At 42.8% G+C, this 26471-nt stretch overlaps 1 protein-coding gene across 3 annotated transcripts in view; it reads right to left on the reverse strand.

Moving 5' to 3' along the window:
* Positions 1-1138: 1138 nt before the first annotated feature.
* Positions 1139-26471, reverse strand: part of Mtr (5-methyltetrahydrofolate-homocysteine methyltransferase) — a 161761-nt gene continuing 136428 nt past the window's right edge. For all 3 annotated transcript variants that reach the window (XM_045151421.1, XM_004662193.2, XM_045151420.1), the window contains 8 exons: positions 20851-20949; positions 19099-19174; positions 16172-16327; positions 14533-14729; positions 8950-9150; positions 8056-8248; positions 6729-6841; positions 1139-6141 (listed from right to left, as the gene is read on the reverse strand). In XM_045151421.1, the coding sequence (XP_045007356.1) occupies positions 6055-6141; positions 6729-6841; positions 8056-8248; positions 8950-9150; positions 14533-14729; positions 16172-16327; positions 19099-19174; positions 20851-20949 (1122 nt within the window). In that variant the 3' untranslated portion in view covers positions 1139-6054. The remainder of the gene's footprint in view (positions 6142-6728; positions 6842-8055; positions 8249-8949; positions 9151-14532; positions 14730-16171; positions 16328-19098; positions 19175-20850; positions 20950-26471) is intronic.

The following is a 26471-nucleotide window of genomic DNA, read 5'->3' on the forward strand; positions in this document are numbered from 1 at the left end:
AAGGAGACCTGATTGGTTGTTAACTAGAGACTGAGGAGAGGACAACACACCCAGGTGTTCTAAACTGAGGAAGCAGCAGGAAGTTGCTGCCAGGGTTAGTTGTTGCAGCCATCTTGGATGAGACTGGATCAGACGTGGGTCCTAGTCCTGCCAGAACAAGCCAGGCAGCATCTCCTTGCTCTCTTTGGGCCTCTGTCCCTGTCTGAATGCCTACAAAACACTATCTTGCTCCTGTTTCTCCTTCACCACATTGTCCTGTCCTGCTCTCTGTCCATTGTGCCTGTGCTGTATATACTACCCACCCACTAGTTACTTAGTATGTGGCACAGTAACCAGATCCATTCCCATGACATTGCTGTTTATGTTCACGTAATCCTTGCTTGATAGTAACCTCTAAGAGCAAAAGTTGGTAATGCTAGTAATTCAGATGTGACCTAAGGAAGCTATCAAGGCTCTTCTTTAAAAATTCTCACCTGAAGAAAAAAACGCTGTGGTCTAAGATTTATGTGAAGAACAAATCTTGTACCCATGAAATTAATAAGAAGGGAAAGGATATTTATGCCAGTTTTGTTACTGTGCCTTGAACAGCAAAAGTTTACAGCAAGCTAAGCATTAACATGAAAAAAACCACAAAATTAAAGAATGTGTGTAAGAAAAAGTATTATACATACACACACACACACACACACACACACACACACACACACTCACACACCCGTGGTTGTATATCCATAAGGATTACATTACTATTTAAAGCAAAGGCTGAAGAAAAAGACATCTCTGAGGATCACATGTGACAGAGAGTGTAAATGGACTCAAGAGGAGCCGTCAACCTTCACTGCATACCAGACACTACTTTAGACGCTACAAACAAAAAAGATGGGTTGGGTTCCATATCTGCCTGTGTCCTATTTGGTTACATCATGTCTCTCCAAAACTCGGCTCTTCTACCCTTTTCTACTCTTGGCCAACATCCCCCATTTATCCACCCAAACCTGAGACCTAAGAACTGCTGGCAGGTTCACAAATGTGTCCCTCTCTTGCCCAACCATTTCATCTCTATTCTTATTCCTTTCTTCCAAAACTGTATTTGACATATACAAACATTATGTATAAAATCACCATACCAGATCTGGGATTATAATTTCACTATATCTTTATATTTTTAAAATATATTTTATACACATAGTAAATATAGCACATTTAAAAACATACAAAAATGTCAGCAAGCAAAACAGTATGTAGTAAACACCTATAACCCTCCCATCCAAAAGCCAGAACATGACTCTAAAATCACTTACCTATGTGTTTCATTCCAGCCCTTTTATTCCCTCTCCCACAGCTATCACAAATTTTGGATGTCACTGTGTTATTTTTCCCACATATGTATGCTCAGACAATATATTCTTTAGTTTTGCTCATTTCTGGACTCAATCAAAGTAGTTTCACACCATATGTAGACATATGAAACTTGTTTTCCCCCATACTGAGAACGTATTGCTTGAACCCTATTCACTTCTACTGCAGAATAATGCTCCTTAGGGTAAGCAGAGCTAATTTATAAATCTGTCTTACATTTCACTTCTTCCAGTTATAAACCGTCATGGCTGTATTACTATGAACACTCTTGCACACACCAAGATGTAAGACCTGGTAGACCTGTGTGCCAAGGCTCATGTGTTTAAAGGTTGCTGTTCTACAATAACTTGCTGGTTACACATGTATATCCTCCCACAGATCCTGTTTTCTATCGTCTTTTTTTTTTTTTTTTTCTTTTTTCAGATAGGGTCGCATTCTAACCCAGGCTGACCTGGAACTTGCTCTGCAGTCCCAGACTGGACTTGAACTCACAGCTATCTTCCTACTTCTGCCTCCCAAGTGCTGGAATTAAAGGCTTGTGCCACCACTCCCAGTATTTTTCTTCTTCCACAGATCTTTTTAACACTGGGATTGTGGGGAGAGAATCACACATGGTCCTAAGTCATACCTCTGATCACCAATTAACAGCCTTATGTGAATGCATTTCACTTCCATTTTTTTTCAGGTAGAAAGTTCCTATTTATCTTGATTACTAAAGCCTCACCAGCCATTTGTATCACAAATTATCTTCCCTCTTAAATTGTTCATTTGCTTAACACAAGCCCTTGGTGCCAAATTTAGCAACTTTTTTATCAGACATCCTTTCCTTTCCTGCCACATAACTTTCTTCATAGACACTTTACGGACTTAGGCTTCTGTACTAACGCCCTTTGCATATTTGCAATTGACTGCTGGATAAGGTGTGAGGTAAAGATCAACTTTCCAGACTCCCAAATGGATACCTGTTGTTTTTGTAATCATTTCTGCACTATTCCTCCCTGTCCCACTCACCTGTAATTCACCCCACCTGCCAACAAAGTCAGTATGTGTACCATAGGTTTGTTTTTAGGCTGTTCTTTCAACTGTGCAAAATGTCATTTCTGCATCACATGAGACTATTTCTACAGTGACACTTGATGTATTACCAGGCAAGGCTCCTAAACCTCTTCACCTGCAGAAACATCTGGCCACTTCATCTTCTGCAATTCCATATAAATTTAAGTATTTGCTTATGTTAAACATAATCTCAGTTGGAATTTCTGTTGGAAATGGCACTGAGTGTATAGCTCAACTGGAAGATTTAGTACTTCTACAAACTTTAATATTCTTATTTACAAACACAAATGGTTTTTTATCTGTTCCTTCCTGCTGTTCTATCTTTGTCCATTCGTTTCTAATACAGGCCTCAACCAGCATCTTTCTAAAATATATATTTATGAACAAATTTTTTGAGGTAACTGTTCTTAGCCTAGAAAAAGACAAGATGGAATAAGCTTGAGATCTGCTGCTTAGGTGGCAGGATCGGTCTTTGTTACTAAATACATCAGGGATACAACGAGAAGCAGGGAGGGAAAGGACTGGGGTATTCCAGTGTGAGGTATCTCATGTCCTTCTGGAGTTTTTGAGCAGAGGCCTTTCTTAAGGACCAGGACTCTGGATGAAGCAACCTAGGGCACTGACCAGATGAGACTACCCTCTGAAATTAAAACTAATCACAACTACGTCTATGGCCATACCACCCTGAATGCACCTGATCTCATCTAAAACTACAACCAAGAAGGCAACTAACTAGTGACAAACTTTAGGAACATGGGAGTTTAAGTGAGGAGAAAAAAAAAGCCTAAGAAAATGGCTGATATGATTATAAAGGAAAAAGGCTAATCAGAAAAATAATGTCAAAGCAGAGGATCAAAGTAAAGAGTATTTTGACAAAGTGGTCAGTACTACCCAAAACAAAAGGAAAGAAAACCCACTGGGTCTAATAAGCCATTAGCTGAACTGGAGTGGTGACTCGTGCCTTTAGTACCTGGGAGGCTAAGGTAGGAGGTAGGAGGATCAGTGCATTGAGGCCAGCCTGGGATTACAGAGTGAGTTCTATATCAGTCTGGGCTAGTAAGACCCTGCTCAAAACAAACAAAAAGTTATTAGTGATACAAGAGATGGGAAACATATATACCTCTACCTTCAGTGAATTAAGTATGAATGGAAAGAGAAAACAGATAGTCACATGATAGGCACCCAAGTGTTTATTGACAGAATGCCTCCTATGAGAATGAGAAAAGAAAAAAGAATACTATTCTCTACAGACTAACTCAAGGGATAAATAGTTAACAATACCATAGAACAAGTTCTCAACCACTATGCTACAAAACCAGCCTCCACAGAGGACGGCAAGTAGTAAATTGGGGATAAGTCCTATTTTGTTTTGAGGAAGTATCTTACTATGTAGCCTAGACTGTCAATTCTCATGCCAATCCTACCTTGGTTTCCTATATGCTGGGATCACAAGTCATACCATGTCAGACTTGGGACAGTATCATAGACGGAAAAGTAAATGTGCAGTCCTAGTAAATGTGGAAGCCTGGAATGTGGATTGGTTAATGCCAGAGTCCTAGATGCTAACAGTAAGGGGAAATGCCAATGCAGTCTACCACATGAGCAAGAGTCACATTCAGAATGGTACCACCCACTTTTGAAGTTCTGCTTCTCTTGCATATCCATAATAAACCAAGGATGCTTCCAAGTTATACTTTATATTGCTTAGTGAACATGCAGGCACTTGAACTTGCACAAAACAAAGGCATCTATTATGGGATTAAACCAACAACACATTAAAGAAGCCATTACAATCAGCTGAAAAGAATGGTGGTGAAGTCAGGTGGCTCTTAACAAATGCTCAAATTAAATACATATCTGGAGGTTATTCTTTCTCACAAAACAATGTTACAATCAACACCCAAACGATATGGCTGCTGTGGAAATATGTCTTGTTTTGTGGTTCCATGGTGTAATGGTGAATAGTCGGGACTCTTAAAATATGCCCTGCAACTAAGTGGCTTGTGATATCCAGTCCCATTTTCTTTTTGTTTTTTGGGGGTAGGGTCTCACACTATGGAATTCACCATGTAGTCTCAGTATGGCCTCTAACTCAAGTGATCCACCTACCTCTGCCTCCCAAGTGCTAGGATTAAAGGTGTGTGCCACCACACCTGGCTTCCAGTTCCATTTTAATTCTAAGGAGTTAAACATACCTAAACAAAACAATTATTTCCAAATCAAAGGCAATGATATTAACAATGTATGCCACTCTGCACACAAACTTCTAGAGATTGTGGATATACAGGGATTCATCATTTCTAAAGTCTTTCATTTTCTTCCTTTTACTGCCAATGTACCTGAGTGAACAATGTATAAGTGCTTTTGGAGCAAGACAAGCTTGCTTATAGCACAAGAGGTAAGAGAAGGGTTTGCCTTGCAGGAAATGAGTGTCAAGGTACATATACCACAAGAGGTGGCTTTTCCTTTCCAGTCTGCACATTATAGCCCTAATTCCAGATGGGGACCTAGCATATTGACTATCATTCCCACACCCATTTACCCACACTCCCTTTCTCCTCCCTTAACCTCTTCTTCTCTTGTCAAGACTATCTGTTGTACAGAGAATGACGAACTACCTATAGAGCTCCCCAGAACCTATCATTAATTAAGTACCTTCTGTCTGATGTTAACTGTCATACAGGCATGTCATTTTGTTAACCTGTACCTCACCCAATGAGACAGAAACCAGCATCACTGTTCTCATTTTACAGATAAGAAGACACTTTGCTTATGTCACAAAGCAATTAAGTGAAACCTGAGTCCACTGAATGCCTAACTTCAAATCCCATGTTCTGAATAACTTCCCCAATACAACCCAGAACCAGTCAATGCGCTATTTCCAAAGTATGTAGGAGCAGAAAAAGAACTAAGTGGTGTTATGCCGTTAACCAGTCCAAATCTGCACAAGCCATCCCAACTCAGCCAAGAACCTGCTCAGCTCTAAGAGTCACTTTCCCTCACTTACATTTCTCTCTTCTAGTACAAGGAATTATGAAATCACAGAAGAAAACAACATGGATTATACCTATATGTGGCCACACTGGGGCAAACAGCTCGAGAAGTTCTATCAGACAAGCAGCAAGAACAAGCCTTTTGCCAAAAGAAGTTTAGCAATTACTACAACCACTCAGTGACTCCTTAGACAAACGAGGTCTCCCAAGAAAAAGCATAGGAGTGCCTTTCCCCCTTCAGCCTACCAGGAACCATTACATTAAAATGCCCACTGTGCACTACAACTTTTTGCCACACAATCTCATTTTTCCTTTTCAACAGTTTCAGGTTTTTGTTTTGCTAGGAGAGGAAAAGTAATAATAAAAGTTTCCTTTTAGGTCCAAAGCAAAAATGAACAAAACTAGTTGACTTGCTTTGAAATACTGTCACCAGCTTGTCCATTTCCAAGGAAGGAGCAGGGTTTGTTGTCCAGAATCTCAGGAAGACCTAGCTCTGCTAGTTACTGCATGCCACCAGGCCCCAACCACAACAGCAGGGTGGGGTCAAGCCAACCTACACAGGCTTTTTGTTATTTTTAAGGCATTATGGATTACACTTCCTTGAAGTCAGCAAGCACAAAGAAGGTTAAAAAGAGAAAGAAAGAAGTCAGTCTGTATTGTATCCCAGGATGGGGCCAAGCCACTTCTCCACCTCAGCCACAGGCATGTTCTTCCTCAAAGCATAATCCTCAACCTGCAAAAGACAGAAGCATCATCTGATTAAACCAAAGTACTAAGGCCACTTGTTTTTTGTTTTCGTTTGTGTTTTTGTTTTCAAAGTAGGGTCTCACTCTAGCCTAGACTGACCTGAAATTCACTGTGTAGTCTCAGGGTGGCCTCGAACTCATGGCCATCCTCCTACTGCAGCCTCTTGAGTGCTGGGATTAAAGATGTGTGCCACCACGCCTAGCTGCTAAGAATCTTTGAACTGATGTTTCCACAGTTTTGTGGGGGTTTTTTTGGCCAATAAACATTAAGTACCTGGCATTTCCTGTCTGAATAGCAATCTACTGAGCTAAAGGGAAATAGAGATTTTCTATCTGCCTACTCTCCTACTCTAGGCAGAAAACAACATGTGGTAACTGTCATCTGCTTAGAAGCTGGCTATGAGCACATGTGTACATGGACAGGGAGAGCTGGAAGTGGGGTAATAGGATGAAAGCAAATTAAGTTATTAACTGGAATGAATTTGTTACCACACCCCCATTTTATTTTGACTTAAAATGGGCCCTACAGTTCCATTATAAACAAGGTAGGCATCTAAGAAAGCTGCATACTTACCTGATCCTTGGAAATTTTCCCCACAGCAAAATATTTAGACTTCGCGTTGGAGAAGTAGAGACCTGATATCGCTGAGGCAGGTGCCATTGCCAAAGATTCTGTCAAGCTAATGCCTAGGAAGAGCAGCACAGGAAACACTCACTCAGACCAGTGCTTTGGCTGTGGCAAGCATACAGGAGACTGGCTGAGTGAGTGAGTGAGTGAAAAAACTCACAAATTCTAGACAGACAGTGACTTGGGAAGAAACCTCATAGGAAGTGAATCCAGCAAAAACCAAATTTAGGACATACAGATTTTACCCAGTGAGGATAAGTGTAGGAAAGATGACACTCTTTTTCTAGCCACTGGTGATCAGCTGCTAAGGCCCCTAACCCTGGGTCTTCTCATAGAGGAGTGCTAGCCTTGCAGGTGAGGGAACCACCCACAGCCCTCCACTGTCTCTGTGGAACCAGAGACATGAGGTAGGTAGCCCCAGGGAAGAATGGACCGCAGGAACACCGAGAAGAAAGAAAGGCTTTCTCTTGGCATGCTCAGGGCCATCAATTCTGCACCATTCACTTTATGGACAAAGACACAACCCACCAGAGGTTGAGTGCTTTCCAAAGGCTGCCAGCTAGCTTATAAGAAATGGAACCCAAGCCCAGGTCTCATGACCCCCAGAGCTAGTTGTCTTAGATCCAACATCATGCACAGTTCCTCTCTTCAGTCTCCATTCCTTTAAATCCACCAGCTTTCATGGCATGTTTCTGATAAACTCAAAAGGAAAGTAGAATTCTGTGAACTAAGCTAAGGTCAGTTTATGCACATGCTCTATGCAGTAATGGCTAGAACTTGTTTAAGAATAAGACAACATACAGCCTCAGAACCATGACTGACTGTCCTGGGCCAAGAACAATGAACCTGTTGTCTCACAACAGAGCAGCGCAGCATCAATGCTAATAACCAAGAAAAGGAAAGAGAGAAGGGAGCTAAGGAAGGCTGGAGCTCTGCCATCCTAGAATCCAGAACATTGTCAGCAAGCAGTGTGGGCCCAAGGGCAAGGGACTAAGGCTGGTCATCAATTACCATACCAGCAACAAGAGATGGGCAGGAGAGGCAGGGGAAGGAGGAGGAACAAACTAAATTCATACCTGTAACAGGGCAAGGGTAAATAATTTAAATTGATACATCTAAAATGTTAAGTGAAAATATAACACAGTAATTTCCTTTAAAAGCCAGAGAGATATGATCATTCCAAGTTCTTCTATTTTTAAAAACCTTTATGCATATGTATTACTGTAAGTGTATGAACTTAATGAGGAAAGGAACTGAACTGTCCCACACATACCTGTGGCTTGTTCGATGTTGGCCAGTCTCCACATAGTGAGCTTCTCGGTGTGGTCGGGCTGGCTGGGATAGCCAGGAGCTGGCCTGATGCCCTCATACCGGAGTTTGCGCAGGTCTGTGACATCCAGCTGCTCATTGCTGCAGTAAGCCCATAGTTCCCGGCGAACTCTCTCATGAAGCTCCTCTGCGAAGGCCTGGGAACCCAGAGCAGAGGTGTGGTCAAGCAGAGACTGGGGCTCATAGCAGCCTATGGCCTGCAGGCCCCATCACAGTTGCACAGAGCAGCCTCCTCGGCTGGGCCCACAATCAGGACAAACGTGGTACTTTCTTTGGCTATCCTCTGCTCACCAGTTGCCTCAGTCTGGGCCATGAAGTATCACATGTCACGGTCTGAGGGTTTTAGACCACTTCCTTGAAGTCAGTCGGCCCTGACTTTACTGCCAGAAAAGCAGCAGGACTAGAGCTGAGCTCCACCATGGCTTACAGCAGAGGAGGGAACAGGCTTTCTCTATCCTCCCCACCCACGCACAAGATGAACTCCACAGAAAAAGCTGACATTTCAGTAAGAGGCCATGAAACGCACAGGATTTTAACTTGGGAGGTCTCAGGAAAATATCATAACAACTGAAGGGACACTAAAGATAAGCCAAGAGATCAAGACTCTAAAGGCACACAAGTCATCTATGGCAGCATTGATGGTTTCTCTTTGCCCCAAAGATGACATATAAGAGGCACCTAGATATATACTATTTTAAAACATATGGAGCATGTTAAAGACAGTAGCATCTTGGCATAAGGCCAAAATGACCCTGATTCTAATGCTATTCAGTTTTCTAACACTGTCATGGGACCTGGACTCTGCCACAGCATTCTGGTGCTCTACCATTTTCCTTACCTCAGCTAACCGGTCCCCTAGTGCCTTGACCAGGATGCTGTTATAGTCATCGCCATCCTCCTCATAGGCCTTGCTCAGCTCTTCCACCCCAAAGCAGGCAACAGCAAACAGACCCAGGTAGTCGTGAACACCAGAATTCAGAGGAGCAATGAAGTCTGAGAGACAGTGGTAAGGGTCTGTACTGGCAGAGTCCTTTTCAGCCTTGAAACCCAAGCAGTGGGTAGAGAAAAGTCATTAGCATAGCCATGGCACCAGCACATCATGGACAGCAATCTCAAATCTTCACATGAATTCTAAGCCTCAGGACATGAGAGACCTGCCTGCTTGTGCTGCCTGACTCATTGTGAGCATTCAATAGACTTTCACTGAAAACCAATAGCACAGTGTGAATGCGTTTCCAAAAGTACAGGCACTGAAATCTTGCTTCCTCAATGCGGCAGTGAGTCCTACTGGGTGGATTAAGGTCTTTCTTGCAGGCATGGAGTCTCAGCCCTCTTTTCTCTCCTTACATGTGCCTCTCCTTTCTGACTTCCATCATATTACAAAGCCACACTTGGTCCTCATCGGATCTTGGACTTCCCACCCTTTAGAACTGTGAACTACAATAAACTTTTCTTTATAAATTCCCCACTCTCAGATATTCCATTATAGCAATAAAAAAAAAAAAGACTAAAATCTCAGCACCTTAGGAGGCAGAGGTGGGACTGCCATGAGTTCAAGGCCACCCTGCGATTACATGGCGAATTCTAGGTCAGCCTGGGCTAGAGTCAGACCCTACCTCAGGGGAAAAGAAAAAAAAAAAAAAAAAACAGATTAAGAGCCAGGTATGGTGGTGCATGCCTTTAATCCCAGAACTCAGAAGGCAAAGGTAGGAGAAATGCTATGAGTTTGAGGCCAGCCTGGAACTACAGTAAGTTCTAGGTCATCCTGGACAAGAGTGAGACCCTACCTAAGAAAAGAAAGATGGGCTGGAGAGATGGCTTAGCGGTTAAGCGCTTGCCTGTGAAGCCTAAGGACCCTGGTTCAAGGCTTGATTCCCCAGGACCCATGTTAGCCAGATGCACAAGGGGGCGCATGCGTCTGGAGTTCATTTGCAGTGGCTGGAGGCCCTGGTGTGCCCATTCTCTCTCTCTCTCTGCTTCTTTCTCTCTCCATCTGTCGTTCTCAAATAAATAAAAAGTATCAAAAAAAAAAAAAGAAGAGAGCAGACTAAGACACAAATAATGAAATGAGATTTTAAATTATGCCATGATGCAGCATACATAATCAACAAACCAGTTATTTGCTTATTCTCACATGGGAAAACATTTCCTGTATACTAGTACACACCATGCTCAGAACTTAAATTTTTTAAACAATCATCTATTAAAAAATATTTTTCAACCAGGCGTGGTGGCGCACGCCTTTAATCCCAGTGTTTGGGAAGAGAGGTAAGAGGATCACCATGAGTTCAAGGCCATCCTGAGACTACATAGTGATTTCCAGGTCAGCCTGGACTAGTGAGAAACACTACCTTGAAAAATCAAAAAACAAACAAACAAATATATATTTTTCAGGCTTAGCAGTTAAGGCACTTGTCTGTGAAGCCTAAGGACTCATGTCTGACTCTTTTAGTCCCACATAAACCACATAAACACAGTGACACAAGCAAGCAAGATCATACATGTCCACAAGGGGATGCACGTGTCTAGAGTTGACAGTGGCTGAAGGCCCAGATGTGCTGCCAATTCTCTCTCTCTCTCATTAAAAAGAAAAAGAAAAAAAAAAAAGGCAGTCTGTTGGGCTTGCCTCCAAAAAAATTATTTTCCTAGGACCAGGGAGATAGCTCAGTGGATAAAACAGTTACTGCTAAAACCTGCGTACCCAAATTTTACCTGCCCCAGACCCCACATAAAAACATAAGTCATGGGCTGGAGAGTTGGCTTAGCAGTTAAGCGCTTACCTGTAAAAGCCTAAGGACCCTGGTTCAAGGCTCAATTCCCCAGGACCCAGTTAGCCAGATGCACAAGGGGGCGCACACATCTGGAGTTCATTTGCAGTGGCTGAAGGCCCTGGCACACCCATTCTCTCTCCCTCTCTCTCTCTCTCTCTCTCTCTGCCTCTTTCTCTGTCTGTTACTTTCAAATAAATAAATAAAAATAAAAAAATGTTCATACTAAAAAAAAAAAAAAAAAAAAGTCATGGAGGGTTTCTACAATCCCAGCACACCGCCATCTACAGCGGCCAGGATGGGTGGCACAGACAGATGAGCTTCTTGGACGCTCTCAGTGAGCACAGCAAAGAAGGACAAAAGCAGAACAAAATCTCAGCCACAGAGTGAGATCCACAGAGAGAAGCCCCATCTCAATTGAAGTGGTAGAAAAGACTGACCCAAAAGTTGTCCTCTGATGCCCACATGCACATGCCCACAATTTCACACATAGGATATATTCATGTGCACACAAAAATACATATTTTCCCCCACAAGATCTGCATTGAATCCCAATACTATGTTTAAAATGTGCCCACTATATGCATCAGGCTCCTTTGCACAACAATAAATGTTTAAGAAATTACTGGTGTTGGGCTGGAGAGATGGCTTAGCGGTTAAGCGCTTGCCTGTGAAGCCTAAGGACCCCGGTTTGAGGCTCGGTTCCCCAGGTCCCACGTTAGCCAGATGCACAAGGGGGCGCACGCGTCTGGAGTTCGTTGGCAGAGGCTGGAAGCCCTGGCGTGCCCATTCTCTCTCTCTCCCTCTATCTGTCTTTCTCTCTTTCTCCCTGTGTCTGTCGCTCTCAAATAAATAAATAAAAATAAAAATAAAAATAAAAATAAAAAAAAAAAAGAAATTACTGGTGTCAACAGCATACAGGCCAGTCACTGCCCACCATGGATTTGTCAGGAGACAGCTCGAATACAAAGAATCTTCCAACAGGACTTGCTTCTGGGTTCTCAACAATACAGGTATACCATCCCCTACACTTCTCTCCCAGCTGTTGACTGTCTTACAAGCAAACAGGTCACACATGTCTTAGTCAGTAAATAATTGGTGAGGAGAATAACAGCTTACAACTTAGATTTCCTGAGTACTTATCACTTGACCTGTTCTGTACACAGATTGCTAACTTAACTCTCAACATTCTTGTTAAGCAAGTGATGCTATCAACTCCCCTTTACAGGCAAGAAATCTGAGGCCCAAACAAAGCTTGCTCAGGCTCCGACAGTGGCAGGATCCAGGAGTGGATGCCAGTGCTCCATCAAGAGCAACAAATATTCCTATATACATAGGACTGCTCTAGACTGATCAACTAATCAACAAGTAGCTCCTCCAAACATGAACCATTTGTCAGCTACACAATCAAGTACAGTCTAACCCAGGGTAGAAAATGAGCAAGTGACTGCAGGCCAGAAGATATTCAATGTCCCAGCTCAGGGCAGAGGTGCACAGAAGAGCTCTTTCCAGTGGTAATCTGCCCATCAACTATTCTTTGCTAACACACATCAGAAAAAGACAAAAAACTTCCTTGCTGCATGGAATAGACAGGTCATAGGTCCACTGTGCATTAGAAGGGATGATAATCAAAAGCCTGCTCTCTGGGTTGGAGAGATGGCTTAGTGGTTAAGGTGCTTGCCTATGAAGCCTAAACACCCAAGTTCAATTTGCCAGTACCCACATAAGCCAGATGCAGAAGGTGGCGCATGCATCTGGGATTCATTTGCAGTATCTAGAGGTGCTGATGCACCCATTCTCTCTCTCAAATAAATAAACAAGTAAATAAAGCCTGCTCTGAATAGAAGGCTCCCAGAATAATGAGGCACTCTGCCTGAATTTTCCATAGTGTCCTGTAGAAAGGCACCTCCTTATAAACACCTATCCAAGCAGGTGATACTACCCATGGTCCCGCTACCTTTTCCAAGAACTATAAAAGGGTGATGTTTGAAAATGCTCATCTACAGCATCTCTAGACTTACCAAGTAATAGTAGTTTTTCACTTCACTCTGGAAGTTAACAAAAAAAACCCAAAAAGTACAGAGGAGAACCAAAGACTTGGAAGATGAAAAATTAGGTTTAGCAGAGATTTGTGACCTCAGCTATGAGTCAAAGATTCCCTAGTGAGGGGGTACAGCTTAACATCTGCACTCCCTGCTCTGTAGTTTGTGTTGTTGTTTGTGTTGTTTGAGCCTGAATATCTACAGTAAGGAGTTCCAGAACCTGAGGGCATAAAAATGTAGCTGTTCTCACTTACCTGTTTATGGTATTAAGGCACCAAATTCAAGGATTTTATAAGATATTAAACAAAAAGATATTATCAAAATATCTGTCATCACGAATTACATGGTGATTGCAGGCAACACTACCATTTTTTTTGTTTGCTTGTTTGTTTTTCAAGGTATGGTTTCATTCTAGTCCAGGCTGACCTGGAGCTCACACTGATCCTCCTACTTCTGCCTCCCAAGTGCTGGGATTGAAGGTGTGTAACACGCCTGGATTACTATCAGTTTTAAATTGCTAAAAATGGTAGCAAAACTGGAAAAGCAATTTACTTCAAATTATTAAGTCCTGGTTCCAATTCTTGGTTAGGACAGGTATTGCTGGCAGCAGCTAGAGGGCCTACACATGATGTTTGAGGCTTTTTTCTCTTGGGGAGGGGTGGGGTGGGCTAGGACAAAAGCATAAGAGGAAGGCATGTACTGAGCAGGGCCAGTGTACGAATAGAACAGCAAGGCTGTCCCCTCTGTGTGAAGTTCAATATCAGATCTTCAACCTGTATTTTTTCCTCTGTAAAACAGAAACAAACTGTCTGACAACTGGTTATCATGTACAAGTTAAATAGGACAGTCATCATGAACACTCTGGAGAACCGTTTGTCCTCATCTACCTTAACCTGTGAGAGAGCAGAGCACCTAGCAGTCTTCAATAACATACACAGATAAAAACAATGGTTGAAAAAACGTAAACATGGCCCTCGCCCCCAAGACTGAGGAGCTGCAAAGATAGCTCAACAGATAAGAGCAATTGCTGTGTAATCATGAAGACCTGTGCTTGATCCCCAGGACCCACATAAAAACCAGGCACAATCACACATGCCTATAACCCCAGTGCTAGGATGGGACAGAGACAGGAGGATCACTGGGGTTCCTTGGTCTAACTGAAAAATCAGGAGCTCCAAGTTCAGCGAGACTGTCTCAGGAAATCAAGGTGGAAGAGTGATAAAGGAGGACACCTGACACCCTCCTCTGGCCTCTATAAACTTGTGCACAGGGCATGCTCATCTGCACTCACACACAAGCTTATTCCATATGCATACACCACCATATGAACCAAGCAACAAAAAAGCAACGTTCTTTAAAAAAAGAAGAATTAAAGACTAAGGTGAGACACCTGTACCAGCACTGCCTCCTGTCCATCTGCAGACACAACCATGAACCCTCCCTCAGCCTCAGACATGTATGGGGTGCCTTTACAAACAGCCTGTGGTTGGCCATTCAGGGTGAGGTGAAGTAGACAATCATTTATAAAAGGTTCAGGTGCCTCAGGCATTTGGTATAGTGTCCAAAGCTTAAAGCAAATCAGTGAACTCACTGCCAATGTGTGCATCATACCTGCTGCCTCAGCCCATAAAAGGTGGCTATGGGCTCTGCAGCCTGGGGCACCGCATCTTCTGCATACAAGTGGATGTCATCTTGGACACTCTGCGCTGGCCAGAATCCAACCACACCCCTGGCTTGGAGCTTCTTTTGACTAATCAGTATGTTCAGCATACTCTGAGCATCATCGTACACTTTTCTGGCCTCTTCCCCTATTAGGAATGTATAATAAGAATTTACAGATGAAAAAAACAATTCTGCTTTATCTAGCTCTCTTTCCCCTTTGCCATGCCTTCAGACCCTCAGGTTTGCCATGGGCACAGCCTGAGGTAGATTAGCCAGGGACAGTGGCTCAGTATGTACAACCCCACAATTTGCTTCCCGACTCTATTTGCTTAATTAGACAGCCAAAGTTGTAGCTCCCAAAGCAGTCTGCCAGGCAGAGGGCAAGAAATGACATTCCTTGAACATGCAAGCCTACTTCCTTCAGTGACCTCTGGGGACTAGATGAGATATGCAATGGAGCACGGCCAAGATCCTAAGTGGCTCTGTGCTATACCTGAATGGCCTTAACACCAACTCTGGGATACCCCCTATCAGTTTCTAGGTCTGTGAGCATAAGTGAGCTGCCCAACCTGTGTGAAAGGCCAGTACCACAGCCCTGTGACTGCTCACTTCTGACAATGTAACACTCCCCTATTCCTAGCAGCCTGAGGGCTGTCAAGTCCCAGTATGCTAACATGCCCAGCACCCTGCAGAAGCAAACAAGGATCTGGTATCCTGGGCTCTCTCAGCCCAAGTCCCATACTTTAGCCAGTGCAGCCTCCAAGTAGCTCTGCCCTGACAGGTTCTCAGCATGATCCTGCATCTCTAGGGAAGGGTTAGGGTAAGATTACACATGACAACTGGGGGTAAAAATTTATCCATTCACCCCAAACCTCTCTCCTTTCCTGAATGTTCTCGGTACTATGGCACTCACTGTCCTATGCCGAGGACACCTTTTCTTTAATGCTATCTCCCCTCCCCAGGCCCAGCCTCAGCAATTCCTACTAAATCACCAAAAGTGGCCCAAGCCTCACTACCTCCAGGAAGCCCACCTTGACTTCTGAGTTTTAGCTCCTCTTCTTATGTCAATGGGAGCCCTAGCAGGGCCCATACCAGGAGTCTGACATATACCCAGTGTCTCAGCTGTGTAAGTGAATCAGAAGCTAACAACAGGGATTATATTGTCTCTAGCAGAACAGAGAAAGCCCCAAATATAACTGATATCAATAAACTTATTTATTGAAAAATAAGCCAGGCATGGTGGTGCACACCTTTAATACCAGCACTCAGGAGACAGAGCTAGGAGGATCGCTATGAGTTTGAGGCCACCCGAGGTCTACATAGTGAATTTCAGGTCAGCCTAGACTAGAGTGAGACCCTACCTCGAAAAACAAAAAACAACAACCAAAATGAGTGAATCAAATGCCCAATTTTCTTGATATAGTTAAGTACCAATGAATGTAAGCCCATGTGGAAGCCAAGCAGGTAAACAGTATGGAGGCAGTTATATCCTCACAGTCTAAATGTACAGATCATCCTCCTGTGTCCCTCGGAGCCACAATGCCACATACTGAATGCTGGACAAGAAGGAAAGGCTTAATGAACTCACCTACTGCTTTATCATTGAATATCTTGGGGAAGCCTCGATTTGGGTACTTGCCCCGGAGCTGCCAGACGTCGAAGAAAGGCTTCCAATCAATATAGTCCACCAGCTTCTGCAAGTCATAGTCTTCAAAGACCTGAGTCCCAATAAACATGGGCTTCACTAAAGGAAAGAGGTACAGCTGTCAAAAGTGCCTGCTACACTGGCACACACCCTCAGAGGACTCCTTCCTGGCTCCTCGCTGTGCTACTGACTCCCACACCTGCCTCCCTCTTGTCACCCATAGGAGTTGTCTCACAAAGACTGGAACTTTAAATTACCATGGAGAAGGAATCTTAAATAAAACTCTTCTTCCCATACAGCTGATTACTGAGCCCTGAAAATGCTTTCCTCAACCCTTCCATTCCCACACCCACCCAAGACAAAAGGAAAACTTGAGTTCAGCTTCGTGTGCAATGTAAACTAAATACCACTGCAGAAGAGTACATGTAGCATGCACCTTGTATGAAGTTTGCAAACATGAGCCCAACATATGTGCACCAAGTATATGCATAGAAATGAAGTTCTAAATTCCAGACTGCAGTTACTTCTTCAGGTTAGGAGTGGACATGTGAGGGATCAGGTGATTATTTCTCAGGCAATGTACTGGCATACACAGATGTTCAATATATTACTCTCTACACCTTGTGAACCTGAAACAGATCATAATCTACAAATAATGATGGTTTGCAGACAGATGGTGCTACAGGCTTTCCAGGATTACCAAGGGACAGCAATTCTGCTCAGCCCATTGGCACTGAACCAGAGGTCAAAGGCCAGCTCTGAGTGCTTGTGTCTCCCTGTGACCAAGAACAGGTGCTCTGGAAGAACACAGACATCTCAGGAAGATCTCAGGAAATGAGAAGTGCCAACAGGGCAGATCCAAGCTGGAACCTCTACCTTCCCTCACAGCACACAGTGACTCTTCCCAGCTGTTCCCTTTTACCTTCCTCCTACACAGGCCATCCACCACCCCTTCCTTTGGAAACAGTGTTATGTAGGTTTGTTTGGTAACAAAGTCGATATAATCTCCTTATGAGAGAAACTGAAAAGAGACCACCAACACCTTTGATTAAAGTGGTCTCTTGAGCTGAGGAGATGGCTCATAAGTTGAAGGCTTTTGCCTGCAAATACAGGATCAATTCCCCAGTACACACACAACGCCAGGATCACAAGGTGGACAATGCATCAAGTTCATCTGAAAGGGCACAAAGGCCTGGCATGCCCATAATCACTAATTCTGTGTTTCCCTCCATTCCATTCATTCATTTTAAAAAATATTTTACTTATTTATTTACTTAAGAGAGAGGGGGGAGGAAGAGACACTGAGATAGAGAAAGAGAATGGATGCACAAGGACCTCCAGCCACTGCAAACAAACTGCAGACACATGCACCACCTTGTGCACCTGGCTTAGGTGAGTACTGAAGAATCCAACCTTGGTCCTTAGGCTTCACAGGCAAGCACCTTAATCAATAAGCCATTTCTCCAGTCCCATTCATTCATTCATTTATAAATAAATAAAGTGGCCTCTTGCTACAAGGCAGGCTAAGTAGCCTGCTGGTGCTGAGTCACCAAGAACAGGACTGCTCTTGATCAAGCTTGATGCCAATAGCTCTACCACCCACAGCCTTGAGAGAAAACCCTTCCTTCTTCCTTAGTTCCCTGCAGTTAAGTGGTTGTCCTGTGAGTCATATCTTGGGGCCCATATCTCTCAAACAGTAGTGTGGAATCTAGTAACATCCTCATGCTGGGAGTTAAAACAGCCGCTCTGAAAGTGTTCCCATCACTGGCAGGCACTGACAGCCTTCCCAGAATCATTTCTAGCAAAATATACTTCAGAAGTTTACCTTGGATAAAATAGACTTGCCTTGTGCTACTAGCCCCATTTCAGAGTGAATGATAACAAATAATCATAACATGTACTATATACAGTGACTTATATATATTTCTTCAAAGGTTTTCACATAATCTTATTTTACACTCTCAAGATATGCATTAACATGTTAGAAACTGTCCAACATGGAAGTAAGACACTCAAGATCACTGAATCACAGGCAGGAGCCAAGTTGGGTCAAGCATGTGGGCCACCCTGCTCCCTATCTGGCACTTTCTACTAAACCACACTGAACCCAGAAGGGATCAAATTAGAACCAAACACACCTACATTTCCAATTTAATCCTCTTGACTTTGCACAGCAAGTGTAGACCACAGATGTTGTAAGCACTGAAAGCTGATTTTAGACATTACCTTGGAAATATGGATTCCATTAATATAACCCTCTTTCACCCTGTCTCAGTTTTACATTTGTATCTCATGCTTCTCTGAGCCTATCAAAACACTTTACTCATTAATTCCCTTGTGAACACCTATGTGAAACAAGAAAGGTAACTGGAAATTTAAAAAAGTGAAGAAACCAAATATAAGGACTTAGAAGAAATATACCCCAAGAGAACAAGAAGGGGAACAAGAAATGGGGGCTCAGACTTTGCTGCAGCATTTAACTTTAGACTCCCATGTCAGTCCTTGGGCCTGAGACTGCTCAGCAGAGGGAGGCTCACTCAAGCAGAGATGAGGTAGGAGACAAATGAGAGGGAGAATCCTGGCAGCCTTCCAAGTCATTCCAAACTCTAGTCTAGCTTCTTCAAATTGAAATGGAGATAATGGCCATGCTCCTTACCAAGTTGTCAAAGGATTCAGCAAGTTGTGGTGGGCTCAATGCAAGACAGTGTGTGGCTTGTTTCAACAGTACTTATTTACTTTGCAATCATCAGGCTGACTCATATTACCAAGAGCTACTAACTGCCAGTTTCATTTTGTAGCCAACTAACTGCAAATAACTGGTAGGCGTTGTTGGTTATCACTCCCAGCTGTTTATAGTACCAGCCACAGACCTGGGCGAGGTTCAGACAGCCAATTGATGTGGAAACCGTTTTTTCTGGCTTGATTTAGAGTTAAGTATTTCCTTTCCTGTTGAAGAAAGTAAAAAGTAAGTCCAGATCCTCTTAGCTTTTCTATTTCTAGTAGGAAAACTATCAAGAAAGCCAATATAGAAGCTTTACAAAAACAATGTGTTTTAATAAAAGTCCTTATCTTCTTCCACTCAATATGTTCCATATTGGCAGTAAATAGTGACAGTTGTTCATTAGCATCTCATGTGTAAGGTTTTATGGCTAACCCTACCCCAACAGGAGCATTCCAGTATCTTATGCACATGTGTGCCTTGGTGTTAACTGCCCTCCATTAACCACTTTGAGGATCAACCTGAAGGACAGAGGGAAAAAGCCACCCAGTGTCTGCGGTGCTCAAGTACCTAAAAAACAAATCAGCTGTTTGTTCTCTCATTCATGTTCCCAAATGTTCCCTCTACCCCACAAAAGCATGCAAGGCAAAGAACCAAGGGGAAATACCCCAGTGAGTTCAGAAGGACAATTACAGAGGTCCTGAAGCTTAGAGGCAGAACAGTTCGAGACATTCTGCACAGATCAGGCTGGGGCATCAGGGAGAGACTCCCAACAGTCCTGGATAAGGCCTCCATTTTCCTCCTTCATTCTGTCAAGAATTAAGGATCTAGCCGGGCGTGTGGTGCATGCCTTTAATCCCAGCACTCAAGAGGCAGAGGTAGGGCGATCGCTGTGAGCTCGAGGCCACCCTGAGACTACATAGTGAATTCCAGGTCAGCCTGGGCTAGAGTGAGATCCTACCTCGAAAAACAAAACAAGAATAAGGATCTAAGGGTGCCAGGTGCCATTTGCAACCATTTAGCTCTAACATCTGTGCTGGCATGAGCTCCTATTTTATTTGTTAACTTTGGTATTAACCTAGAACCTAACAACTACTGGACCCAGCACATTTGGCTAAATCCTTAAAATTCTTTCTTTCTTTCTTTCTTTTTTTTTTTGGCCCAGTATTTTTTTTCTTTCTTTCTTTTTTTTTGACTTTTATTTATTTATTTATTTATTTTAATTTTTATTAACATTTTCCATGATTATAAAATATATCTCATGGTAATTCCCTACCTCCCCACCCCCACACTTTCCCATTTGAAATTCCATTCTCCATCATATTACCTCCCCATTACAATCATTGTAATTACATATATACAATATCAACCTATTAAGTATCCTTCTCCCTTCCTTTCTCTTCCCTGTATGTCTCCTTTTTAACTTACTGGCCTCTGCTACCAAGTATTTTCCTTCTCACACAGAAGCCCAATCATCTGTAGCTAGGATCCACATATGAGAGAGAACATGTGGCACTTGGCTTTCTGTTGGCCCAGTATTTTTGGGACCTGGTTTTGCTATGCATCCCAGGCTGGCCTTGGACTCTCAATCCTCTTGGTTTAGCCTCCCAAGTGTTAAGATTATAGGAATGCACATTCATCCCCTACTTAAATTCATTTTAATATAGCCAAAAATTATTGGGAACTTAGGTACCAAATAACTCTGATTTGAACAGGAAATAGGCTCCTTAAAAAATTCAGCCTTCTTACCATGAGATATTTTTTATTATCAAGGAATTTGTTAATTAGAACATTTAAAAAAATTCAGCCTTCATGCTCCTCCAAGTAGTCAATCAAGTAACATGAGCAACCATGTATCACTTTGCTCTAAAATGAACAAAGACTTGACTTTTTATTCACTGACCTTGAGGGATTCATAATGGTCCTGTCTAATATCTTCGTATTCTTCCAGAATTTCTTCAAAGAATTCATCCTTAAGATTTTCATCTAACAGTTGAGAACACTGAAATGCAAAATGAATTTCAATTACACCAAAACAACAGAGGAAGAGGAAACCTATGCTGTAATGGATCACTCTAGTGACACCTCTCTCAAGAAGCCTTCCCTAATACCTCCATTGAGTTGTTGGCCAGGAAGGTTCCTGATGACCCCAAAACATTATAGGCCATTGCCGAGGTCCTTGGTTTCCCACCAGGAATAGGTGGTAAGACCCTACTGCTGAAGACTCCACATACTTGGGCTGCAAGGCCACTGAAACATCCCGCTGGAACTGAGCTGATAACTTCCTCCATGTAGACCAGCTGACAGAAAGCTGGAAGAAGCCATTCTACGTGAAGTTCAATGGGAGAGACACCACCATTGAAGATACTCAACAGTGGACACTGCAAGCCTTATAATTGGCCAGCCAGACCAAATGAACCAATGGGTGCAATAGTAGCACGTCTGTCATGGTGAAAATCAACTGCCCTCCAATTGGACTGGAGGCCCACTCCACGGGGGGGAAACACATACCTGATACTGAAAACTTAAAACAGGGGTAGTCATGTGCCCTAGGGGTGTAACATCTGCTGATATCTGAATAAGTGTATATACTATGCTTATCAAACTGCCCAGTAAGCACTTCTCTTAATATTTATACCCTTATATTAACACTACTCGCACTTTGGGTAGAGAATCTTCTCTTGTCAGATGGCAGTGACTTTGGGATGACTCAGAAAGTATCATAGTGCTCAAAAGAAGTGACTAGAGTCCTGAGTAACATCTTGATCACACCTTCCAAGGCTCAGGGTCTAATGCAGAAGAGGTGGCCAAAAGAATGTAAGAGCTAAAGGAAGGGTGGGACTCCTTACAATGTGCTCCCTCCAGACATAAAATGGTCTGGATATCCATGACCTCATAGTGCCTGACACTACCTACACAAGACCATTATAAGAGGAGGAAAAGACTATGACATCAAAATAAAAGAGAGACTGGCTGAGATGGGGAGGGAATATGATGGAGAATGGAATTTCAATGGAGAAAGTGGGGGGGGTAGGGAGGGTATTACCATGGGATACTTTTTATAATCGTGGAAAATGTTAATAAAAATTGAGAAAAAAAAAAGAAGCCTTTCCTAAAACAACGTTTTTTATTACTTCAAAACTACTATTTCCTTCTGGATGTACAGTATAGGGTAAGCTAAGTGGGCTTGGGATGTCAGAAGCCCACACATGCCAACAAATCTACCCCTGTGTTGTTTCTTGTTTTATCAGCTCTAAGGCCTTAGGGTGTCTTGCCCCATTTGAATGCTAATGTGAGCCAGGTGTGGTGGCTCATGCCTTTAATCCCAGTGAGACCCTACCTCGGAAAAACCAAAAAACAAAAGAATAAAACAAAACAAAACAAAAAAAAATTAATGCTAATGGGCCAGACACCTTACACAAACAATGGGACTTACAAAAGGCTCAGCCACAGACCTATCATTTTGACCTGGGAGGGGCTGAAGCCTGGGCAAATAATTCCAAGGTTCATGAGACTGACCCCAATAAAACCTTAGGATACATAAGTTAAGGAAAAGCTTCCAAGATGGCAGTGCTCCTTGTTTATTTACACACATAATTAGTGGAAGAATTAGGTGACTCTTCCTGCAAGCTTTAAAATCAACCAGCCAGGCAAGGTAAACCAAATAGTGCAACAGTGGCACATAGGTTATGGGGGTAATCAACTGCTCTTCGATTGAACAGGAGGACCACTCAGTGGAAGGGAATTCATGCCTGGTACTAAGAACCAAGTCAAAACCCTATGACTTGAAAGTTGTAGACCCCAAGGGAAGCTTCCACTGTTCTTTGGCTAAATGGAGAGGTCATGCCCATCAAAAAGCCTTCTAAATGTGTATGTGTATCCCTTTTGATCAATGCTGTTCTCACTCTTGGTTAGAGAACCTACATTTTATAGACAGTGGCAAATACCAGGGAGACCCAAGGCCCTTCAAAATGACAAGAGAAAGCCAGAGCTGGAGAGGTAGATCAGTGGTTTTAAAGACACTTGCTTGCAAAATATCAGTCTGGATTCAATACCACAGCACACATGTAAAATCATTCCTCTGGAGTTAGTCTGTAGCAGCCAGAAGCCTTGGTGTGCCCACATTCATATTCTCACCCCTTCCCTTTCTCCCAATAAAGTAAATAAATAATATTTAAAAACAAAGAAGTCGGGCTAGGCGTGGTGGTGCACACCTTTAATCCTAGCTCTCAGGAGGCAGAGGTAGGAGGAGCAGGAGTTCAAGGCCAACCTGAGAATACAGGGTGAATTCCAGGTCAGCCTGAGCTAGAGTGAGACTCTACATTGAAAATACCAAAAATAAAATAAAATAAAAGTTGGGTGTGGTGGCACATGCCTTTAATCCCAGCAATTAGGAGGCAGAGGTAAGAGGATCACCATGAGTTCGAGGCCATCCTAAGACTGTGTAGTGAATTCCAGGTCAGCCTGAGCTGGAGTGAGACCTTAACTTACGAGAGAGAGAGAGAGAGAGAGAGAGAGAGAGAAAGAGAGAGAGAGAGAGAGAGAGAGAGACAGACAGGGAGAGAAAGACAAGGGTCTAGCACAAGGGTCTTCTCTATCACACTCACCAGGGCTCAGGAAACATTATAAAGAAGTGACAGATTAAATATGAGTGTTTTCACTCCTTTTCCAGTGAGATGTCAGTACACACTGAGGAGACATAAAACTCATCACAGCAGAAAATAAAGAGCTGCCAAGAACTCAACACTAAAGACTAAACACTAAAGAATATGTCCCCTAAGGTTTAAAGAACACTGTAGAAGAGGTGTCAGAAAGAAATGTAAGAGCCACAGGGTGGTAAGGACTACTGTGTGAGGCAATATCCTCCCCATAAGAACAGACTAGTGCATTGATCCTAACAGTGATTCAGGGCCCTCAGTGGAATGGGGACAAAGAAGAGGGGACAAAAGAGGGTAACCTGATGGGAAAATAACCAATATGTAGTACATTCAGATATTAAAGTTCCCAACAGGACCTGGAGAGATGGCTCAGTGGCTTAAGGTGCTTACTTATAAAGCCCAATAGCCTGGGTTTGATTTCCTAGTACCCACATAAAGCCAGAAGCACAAAGTAGCACATACATCTAGAATTCATGTGCAGTGGCAGGAGGTCATGATGTCCCCATACTTTCTCTCCATATCAAATAAGTAAATATTAGATAAACTTAAAAAGTTACAATATAAATTATTTTTCAAAAACAAATCCAGATAGGTAATTCTAAGGGTATAGCTCCAATGGTAGAGTGCTTACCTAACATATAAGACCCTGGTTTGATCACCATCGGCACTGGAAAAAATATTAATTTCCTAGAAATGGGGAATAACTGTGTGCTATGATTTGTAAGTGCATGACAGAAGTTCAAGTGATAAATATAGCTCACAATTCAAACTTGTTCCAAATAATATTTCCTACAATATGCTACGGGAGAAAAATAAATGAGTAAAGATATTTTCCACTATGATAAAGAAGAATTGACTCCACGTGGGAATAAACTAGAAATATGAGCCTGGATTCTACCCTATGTGCTTTTGGTATTGGCTGATTTTAAGCTCCATATTTTCATAGTACAACAACAACAACAACAGCAACAACTGTCTAATCATGATGCACAATGTTTCTAGGCTTGGAGTTCTTCTAGTGAGTCAATGAGAATGACCTTGGAGACCATGAGGCACTGAGGTACCCCTCTTTGGTATTCACAGACAGTGTTCATCTCTCTACAACTGCTCTCCCACACATGAAGAGCTGTTCCTGTTGACTTTCCTTACTAGAGTACAAGCCCTTGAGAGCTAGGATCATGTTAACCACCTTTGTATCCTTGGAGTCTAGCTCTGTGCTTGGCACATCCAGGTGCATCTTCACTACATGCTTAACGAAGGAATGACACCAACCTCTAGTCAACCACGAGCTACAGATGTGAAAGGAAAAGTAATGAGCTAAGAAAATGTAAGGTGACTCAAGTTTCAAATTGGGACATTATAGGCTGGAGAGATGGCTTAGTGGTTAAGCGCTTGCCTGTGAAGCCTAAGGACCCCGGTTCGAGGCTCGGTTCCCCAGGTCCCACGTTAGCCAGATGCACAAGGGGGCACACGCATCTGGAGCTCGTTTGCAGAGGCTGGAAGCCCTGGCGTGCCCATTCTCTCTCTCTCCCTCTATCTGTCTTTCTCTCTGTGTCTGTCGCTCTCAAATAAATAAATAAAAAATTTAAAAAATTTTTTAAAAAATTGGGACATTATTTACAGTTTAATTACCAAGATGGTAGATACTGTCAAAGCTCAAAGTTCAAGAAATATTACAAAGAGAAGAAATGATGCTTTTATTTAGTTTTTTTTGTCAGAATTTATTGAATAATAAATTCACAAGGAATGGTGGTTTTAAAACTGTGCTCTTTCAAACTACAGGTGAGACAAAGGACAGAAGAGGCTGCTTGGCTGTTCTATTTCCAGATAACTTGGAAAATGATGGACATGATCTCTCAGATGTGCCACAGCTACTGTATCCTATCATTTAGCAATCACAACAAGACTACTAACGGTAAGATGGGGTGTTAGGTGTCACTGGACGAGAAAACTAAGGAAAGATACTTGGGCAAGGCTCAACTGGAACTCACTCTGTAGTCCTAGGCTGGCCTCAAACTCAAACTTATCCTCCTACCTCTGCTTTGCAAGTGCTGAGAATAAAAGCATGTGCCAACACACACACACACACACACACACACACACACACAAAAGATACTTGGGCAAACTTTTTCTGTTATGTTCACTGAAACAGAACCTGTTCTTCTGGGTTTGGAATGTCTAGTGAATGTTCTGCCTTCAGTGTGGGTGAGACGGCCCTTTCTCAAGTGTTCTTTCATCTGGAAAAAAAGCGGTTAAGATGATGGCATAGGAACCACACCAAAGCAGCCTAGGGGAGAAAAAGCCAAAGAAAACCCAGCAAAATACACACTTTTACTAAAAAGTGAGGTGTATAAGAAATTAAAATGGCAGCAGAGAAGTAGGAGAGATCCAGAGCAGCCAGAGCCCACACAGGCAGGCCAAAGTAGCTCTGGCAGTAGCAGCTCAGGCTTCAGCAGCAGCAGCAGTGGTGGCTATAGCATCAGCACATCCAGCAGCGGCAGTTTCAGCAGCAACAGCAGTGGTTCCAGCAACAGTGGTGCTGGTCCCCAGGGCCACAGTTGCCCAGCACCACAGGTAAAGCCAGTGCCCAGCTCTAGAAAACAGAACAGCTGTTCAGTGACCCAGTAAGTGTACTTGACTGAGACCAAAATCATCCAAAAAGGTAACTGGGATTACACCAGGGAAGGGTCTCACTTGGTCACAAGCTGACTTGGAACACTCAACAGACCAGAAATCTTGACCTCTTTGTTGATAGAGGATCTTGTTGTTATAATACCTACTCTTGCATAAATACTCGGTACTGTTTTGATTGAATGTGTACATTGTTTAGTTAAATTTTAGAATCTATCTGTACTTTGTTACACTC

The sequence above is a fragment of the Jaculus jaculus genome, chromosome 6 (genome assembly GCF_020740685.1).
Source record: "Jaculus jaculus isolate mJacJac1 chromosome 6, mJacJac1.mat.Y.cur, whole genome shotgun sequence".
NCBI lineage: Eukaryota > Metazoa > Chordata > Mammalia > Rodentia > Dipodidae > Jaculus > Jaculus jaculus.